We start from the raw sequence: 7785 nt of genomic DNA, 5'->3' as shown, positions 1-7785 counted from the left end.
TTTAAATAAGTAGACTATGCGTACTTTTGTATTGCTTATACGAGAGCATAACCTCGACACGTCTTCTCACTTCGACGCTCGAGAGAGCAATGGCGAGACCTTCCTTCCCATCGTAGACCGGTCGGCACTTCGGCAACACTCGGCAATGTTCGGTATATTCTGCTATCGGCCGATACCTAAGCAAGTAAACGAACACGTCTAAACAGGAATAATATTACGATGCTCAAAAAAAGACGTTATTAAATTAAAAACAGCAAATTGTGTGAAACAATATGAAAAACATTCGATAATGTTTAAGAACTTAACGATATAAAAGAGAAAATAATTCATATTCTGCAGTTCCACTCTTATTGTACATTCCCGGCGAGAGCAAAAATTTTCAACTCATGTATTTGTGAAGAAAACGCCGAATTAATGTCAAAGATCAAGAATTCAGACTTCTCTTCGATGTTTCTTTCTGTTTTTTGTACTTTTAACAACCGATCGGCAATTTAATTTAGTATTTAAAGATAATTTAATCTTACCTGTTGCAGACACGTGCCAAACGGACGAAGCTTCGAGACGACTGTTGCACGCCACCACACTCCGCGCATTGCACCCTACAACGATAAACCTGATTGGTCGAAATGAGAGGACGCCAACATGGGGCGACCAATCACAGCCACTGGTAGAAGTTTCGAAACTGTAATGGTAATCGTAATGGAATCGTTCTTACAATAAATATCAGCGAAAAAATCGAATACTGTACTGTTTTTAGCAACACCCCTCTTGTATTATATTTTATATTATTGTAATTATGTAATAAATAAAGGGGAATATTGCCTTAATAACACTTTCCTATGGCGAAATATTTAAAAACATATTATTTCAAATATAAATTTTGACACTTATGTGCATTGTATGCATAAGCGAAATGTTAATATGTACAAAAATTATAATTAATCGATTCGGTCGACGCATACATATTCACATACACGTGCTGCGAATGATTGCACTGTCGAGCATACTAAACGAATGAACTGCGCTTTACAGAAAAAACGAGAAACTAAATTTGTGGTCTGTTTTACCTTTTTGACGTCTTTCGCGAGTGAAAAATCTAAACGAAAGCTTGTACACCATCCCCTGAGTGCTCGTTTTGCTCTATCCGACACAAAGAATGGTGCTCTGAAAGAATGGCGTAAGAAGGGTAAAATACTAATTGAAGGGTTGAATGTAAAAACTGAGCAGTTCCATATTTACTAATGTTAGAGGAATTAAAAAAATCTGTTTACAAAATGTCCTTTTTAAGCATATAATAAAATCTCAATTTTTACAAAAAGTGGAGCTGCCTGGTTCTTGCATCAAATCCTTCAATTATGCTACAATATATAGCATACAAATAGGTATATTTGATTTTTATTGAATGATGTATTTAATATAACAGTTGTATAGCTAAAACCAATTTCAGTATAAATATACATCTATATACAAACATATGGCTTACATCTTAAATAAAATTATAGTACAATGTACAATTCCTATTTTATATGTTAGACGGCATAAAATACTGTTAATAATAATTAATCAATGTATACGGTAAATTAATTAATTTATAAATCGTCAAGCTTGGTTTACGAAACATTTGGCAGTTTCTTGGTTCTCATAAATCATAGGTACAAAATGCGACTACCCTATTACCTCATTTTTTTTTAAATATTATATGCACTATTATCGATGTTCTCGCAAAATTTAAGTGCCATTCATTAAGTACTTACATAGGAAAGAAATCGCAAAAATTGACATTGCGATACGTGAAAGTACCCAGTACACCGGTCAGTATCACAGCTACTCTGCTCTTTCGGTTTCAATGTAAATTACAATTAAACAGTTCTACCATGTAGCTAATTAACTCGGTCTGGTGTTTGTGCGCAGTTGTAAATCAGGAAAGATAAAAAAAGTAAAGAAAGTAGCTTAATGCGTTTTGACGCTATACAACGTATTGACTACAGCGACGTAGGAAACTTAAGTTTCTGCAACGTACTGTAACCGAACGCATTTAAGCGTGCGGTGAGAACTAGACTTTCGTGTTACTCATTGACATGTGTCTTCAATGAGCAGAGGAAATCCTTTGGTCCAACACATTCTCCTCGTTAAGTCATCTGGAGATCGTACGGATGTTTGATCACTTTAGGAATCATCGTAACCTTTAAATAATAGCTGTAAATGTAATATAGGTTTGATTTTTACATGTAATTCGTGTCTGGATTCTTTATTAATTTCTCGCGACACCGCATATCATGATATTTGGCAATGCTCCACGACGTTTGCGCCATGCACCGAGAGACTGCGCGTGGGCCTGTAACGTTCTACACCATCTTTTTGTTCTGGCTCCATCTTCAGCCTATAACAAAATAGAAAATATCTTTATGAGAATGTTTTTCTTATTTTAAAATAACAATATTAATATATTTCTCTACTACGGAGTTCCTACCTTAAATATAAAAGTTTCTTTAGACGATAATTCTTGAATTTCAAAATAATCCTCGAGATCTGTTTCACAGCATACTATACATTTATCAAGATACAACGGTTCCTGAAATGAACAATAATTTTATAAGTTTATATTTAAGTACTACGTACTTGATTCAAAATTGTTGATTAACTTACCCGCAGTAAAGAATAACGACCAAGTTTTTCTTTTACCAACAAGAGAGTAGCTTCTTTGATACCTATTTGTCTTGGGAAAAGAGAGTCGTCGTTGAATTCAAGATCCTCTCCATTTGGCTATGGAAAAAAAATTACTTATAATAATTCTATAAAAACAGAATTATTATACAAAGTGTCCCATGCATTTGGACCAAGCTACAGCTCTAAAACGGTAGAAGGTAGAAAAATATGTCATTAGGAAAAATTAAATGATATTAAATGAAGCATCATCCGATGTACGGATTGGTACTGCAAGTGGATGCGTTTCAAAGATTTCAAGGTCATCATGTAAAAAAAAGTCTAAAAAAAAAGTTTTTTTATTCTCTATAAAGGCGTTTAGATCGAAAATTGATTAAATTTTTTTAAATGAAATTGCATATTGCATAAATAAATGTATTTTTTTTTTACATGAAATAATTCTTCAGAATATTCTACATAGGGTATTAAAATTTTCATCTATTTTCTACTACTTTAGAATTATCGCTTGACTCAGTTTCATGAATAAAAAATAAAAATATGTAATTAGGTACCTTGCCATTAGTAACCAGCATGGCAGTAACAGGAGCAAGCTTGACAGTTCGTCCGCGTCTCCAATTGTTATCTGTTGGTTGAGCAACTAAAAGTCGTCCTTCCAAAACGAATTTAGCTTCTTCGTGAGCCCATTCTAACACTTCCACAGCCATCTATTCCGTCGGACACACGATTAACATACATTTAAATTTTAGAAATTCTTGAGATACTTGGTATTCTAAACACCCTTTGCTTTGTAATTCTTTTACACCATTCTATTACACACGAAGGAGTAGACAGTAACTCAAGCTCATTAACACATTTGTATTTTGTAAAAATATCTTTTTATATAGTTTCATAGAATTACCTTCCTCAACTTTATGTTCACCATGTCTTGTTCACCAATGGGCCGTCTACCATTCTGTATAATTGAAATTCTTCTCCAGAGCTTCGTTGATGTCACATCTTTTGCTTCCTGTAGATTCAATCATTCAATAATTTAATCAAATACTTGTTATTTAATATTTTCAATATATGAATGGATGTTATATTTACAGCGTTCATGTGTTCCAAATGCAATTCTATATTAGCTTGAGCCTGTTTTAGTCTTTCTTTAGCTTCTTGAATATCTGGTCTTACAGATGGCGTAGCTTTCAATAATCGAGCCAACAGGAGAGGGTATTTTGTTACTCTTTGAACTGGAACCTGAAATAAAGAAAAGATATATTAATAAATGGATGCTTTGTATTTTGAGAATGTTCAACTTTATTTGCTCTCACCATAAGAAAAGAATTCAAATTCATCCTACGTAAAACCGTGTTCTCCATTTGGGAAACTCTCAAAAAGATTCGCAGCAACTCTTTCTCTTTTTCTAAATTTTGCAACAATAAACTTGCGCTTCCTTGACGAGTACAGTAGCTTTCGAAAGCGTGGAGCATCCGCTCAGACTCCAAAAAGATTTTCCCCACGTCTACTGTCAGAAGATCTTCGTCCCCTGACTCCTGTGTATCAATAATCAATTCTGAATCTATCACTACTAATTAAGAAAGTTATATTCAACAAAACATATTTAGTTTTCGTGGAACCACCATCACATATGGGAGTATCATCCCATATCTCTGTTAATGTATAATTATATGTTTACAATGAAAACATGATTATTATGTTCACCTGAGCAAATTCCACGGCATCTTTCAATTTCTCTGCAAGTACAAGGTTGTGCTCAAGAAGTTCTTCCACATTTAGAAAAATTGCTGTAAGTTGATCAGAAGTAAGAAGGCCAGCCCGCAACATAGGTCGATGAAATTCTTCCAGAATGATTTGTAAGTCTCTTCCGTACTTCAATTCAGTCTCTACGATTTCTGTAATGATTTCTTTACGTTCTACTCTTTTTTTGGAACATTTTCTGCACACGAAGGGGGCGTACACCACACCACTATAAAAAAGAATTATTAATTCTTAATTTTTAATTTATGCTCAATTTCTAAATTAAAAATTGATGATATTGTACGGTATTGTTATCAGTATATTAATAATAAGGTTTGAATGGTTTTATGGTATTGATATAACAATTTACTGGAAGTTAATGCATATTTGGTAACAAAACTTTCACGACGGTAAACAGAATCAATGGTAGGAGAAAGTTCGATTCAATGACTCTAAGTACCTGTTACGTAGTTTGTCTTTCATGATTATTATTGAAATGGTATGCATTTTATTCCGTAAAAGTTCACTTCCTGAAGAACTATCAATGATATCAATGGAATGTATTTATGCTAATTTAATTTACTCGTTAATATAATTCTTAAAATATATTTATATTAGTTTAACACGACAATAGCCATGTGGATCAAAGTGATCCAAAATTAATGCAATTGTACAATTAAAAAAATAAAAGAAAACATTGAATAGCATTGTTCGAGTAATTTTTATGTGACAAGCTTTCATTAATATTGTAACATCATCGTTTCACCTGTCAGTTATTAAAGGATCCAAACGTTGTTCGCAATCCTCGCAGAGCTTTGAATCACCGGAAATCACTTGTGGGATTCCACTGAGGAGACTTCCTGGTCCCGAAGAGACATTTCCTGTTCTCCAACGTCTTGGCACGCCTCGAGTGCTGCTAGCTTGACTACTTTCTGATCCAACTCCGCTATCAGTTCTTTCTATATCTACAGCCCTAGCCTGTAAAAATCCATTGGTATTCGCATTATCAGTTTTTCAGATATTTATCTACATTATCAAAATGAATTTTAAATTAATATAACTGTAAACATGACTTTATTGTATGGTAAAATGGATGATACATTCAAAGATAACCGTAAGTATTTATTATGAGAAAATATTTATTTAATTATTTATCAGGTGGTATACTTATTCAATAATATTATAGTAATTATTAATATTATAATGAGTGCTAAATCGTTTTTAAGGAATTAAATGAAAACTTACCTTTGATGTTTCCGAGGAACTAGTCAATATAATATTGCATTCTTCGCTGCTATCAGAAACATTAGATATCTGCGAGCTTTTTGAGCTGAGGTCTCCAAGACTAGTTTCCTTTTGCTCGTACAAAGCTTCAAGGTCACCCTCTGTATCCTCCTCATCCTCTTCATCATCGTCCTCCTCCTCTTCAACCGATATCGCTCGATCTTTCGAGTCCATCAGAAAATTGAGTAACTCAAATTTACTGGAAATATTCTCTTCCTCCGGCGAAGTGGACATTTTCTTGAAGAAATCCTCAGGGCTCTTCGACAAATAGTTCTCGGTAATATCTTCAGGATTGGTCTTCTTAAAGACATTGTCCGTCAGATAGGTGTCAAGAAACTGTTCGGTATTGTTCTTCCTATAGTAATCCACATCACCGAAGTATATTCTATCCTTGATGTAATCCTCCGTGGGTGGTGGGCTGAGTGGAAGAGGAGGAGGCTCGTCAGGGATCTCTTCATAAATGGGTTCCTTGATTACCTCGTAAGGATTCTCCTCGAGAAACAGATTCGTCGAGATGAAGTCACCCTCGGAATTCAAGCTGGACGCTCTCGAGTAATTCGCCTCAAGAGTTGATTCAGAGCTCTCGTATTCCTTGCTCTTCAGCAAACTCTGCTTAAGAATCTTCAGGATCGCCTCGCCACTGTCCTCGTTCAAGATCTCTCCGTTTTCCCGCGCTTTTCTCAGAGAATCCTCCAACAATTTGGAGATCAGTGCTTCTTTCGACAGTTTCGTCTTCTCTGGATCTTTCTGATCACTCTTCTGATCATTCGTCACATAGAACTTTGCACTCTTCTCTGTACTAGAAGCTTTCATTTCAGACCTCTCTGCAGATTTCTCTCCAGCTTCCTTATTCTTCTCAGAAACATCCTCTTCAACAGACTCCGATCTCGTCTTCAGTTTAGACTTGGGATCCTCTTTGCCACTCTCCACCACAATGTTCGATTTATAATTCTCCAGAATAACTAGCGTGCGATTTTCACCGGAAGTCTTTATTCTAGGAAGATTCTCCGAATTCACTGAGATCACTGTAGGGTTGTAGACACTGTCTTCGCCTCCCACGCTGATGGTCACTTTGTTGTCGGGTGTGGTTTCAGCAGTGGGTGTTGTGGCGTCGCCATTGATCAAAATAGATGTTCTTCTTGATTCATTGGTCCCTGGACCAATCTGTAGTCGATGGACCAGAGGAGAAGCTCGAGGGCTCACTGTAATCTTGTATACGTTGTTTTCTGTCGTCGGGGTGCCAATTTCGACTTTAGAAGAATTATAGCAACTCGATGTTCTCCAGCTGGTTTTTAACCCTGCATTTGATTCAAATTGTTCAGAAAATTTGGTCTTAACACCTGGATCACTGATTCTGTAACGGTGCTTAGGTTTTCCAGGAGGAGGAGACCAGCTGGTTGGTCTCATCCCACGAAAATGATCATTATTTCTTTCATAACTGTTAGAAGACTCTGTTAATAATTCTATTTCTGTTTTAATAGTATTTTGTATTCTATCTTGAGGCACTTCTTCAGGTTCTTTCGCTACTGACACATCTTGCTGATATTCTGTTTCTGTCGAATCGTTAGGGTTTGGATTTTCTATGGTTTCTTTCGTGGATTCGATCGAATCTTCTCGTTGAAGGGTTTGTTCGCTGGAATTTAGGGAAGATGGCGTGTCTTTGAGTTTTCTACTGAGACTGATACGCATAGTGTCCATGAAAAGCACGTCGCCAGCTGATACTTCTGGTCTGTTAGATGATCGTTCGCTTTGGCTGCGCGATAGTGATGATCTTTTGGAGTTCTCTGGAACTTTATGTAAATAAAATCAAGTAAAATGAAAGTAAAGTATTAATTTTTTAACTCTTTTGGGATAGAATAAAAAGCTCCATATTTTATTATAAATAATAATATGATAAAACTGGTAAAACAAACACGTAGAAAAAAAGTAAATGTTATACAAGTGAGGGTAGAAATGTATCTACAAATAAAAATATAAAAAAGATGCATCATTGAGAAGATAATTTCAGGTTCAATAGTAATTGATGGTGTACAAAAAATATGTGAACTTATCATTCAGCAAACAAGGTCTACCATTGTATAAACATAATCACGTGCAAGT

General features: G+C 35.2%; 1 protein-coding gene across 4 annotated transcripts in view; it reads right to left on the bottom strand.

Annotated features, from left to right (window-relative positions):
• Positions 1-1379: 1379 nt before the first annotated feature.
• Positions 1380-7785, bottom strand: part of LOC114880883 — a 47499-nt gene continuing 41093 nt past the window's right edge. For 2 of the 4 annotated variants that reach the window (XM_029197353.2, XM_029197352.2), the window contains exons 5-14: positions 5647-7475; positions 5168-5379; positions 4366-4630; positions 3975-4196; positions 3751-3900; positions 3563-3670; positions 3216-3368; positions 2647-2763; positions 2471-2572; positions 1380-2380 (exon numbers count right to left, since the gene is read on the bottom strand). In XM_029197353.2, the coding sequence (XP_029053186.2) occupies positions 2252-2380; positions 2471-2572; positions 2647-2763; positions 3216-3368; positions 3563-3670; positions 3751-3900; positions 3975-4196; positions 4366-4630; positions 5168-5379; positions 5647-7475 (3287 nt within the window). In that variant the 3' untranslated portion in view covers positions 1380-2251. The remainder of the gene's footprint in view (positions 2381-2470; positions 2573-2646; positions 2764-3215; positions 3369-3562; positions 3671-3750; positions 3901-3974; positions 4197-4365; positions 4631-5167; positions 5380-5646; positions 7476-7785) is intronic. The other 2 variants (XM_046285377.1, XM_029197354.2) reach the window with 2 other exon arrangements.

Source organism: Osmia bicornis, chromosome 4 (genome assembly GCF_907164935.1).
Source record: "Osmia bicornis bicornis chromosome 4, iOsmBic2.1, whole genome shotgun sequence".
Taxonomy (NCBI): domain Eukaryota; kingdom Metazoa; phylum Arthropoda; class Insecta; order Hymenoptera; family Megachilidae; genus Osmia; species Osmia bicornis.
The sequence above is the reverse complement of the archived record's forward strand: the minus strand, read 5'-3'. Positions and strand labels throughout refer to the sequence as shown.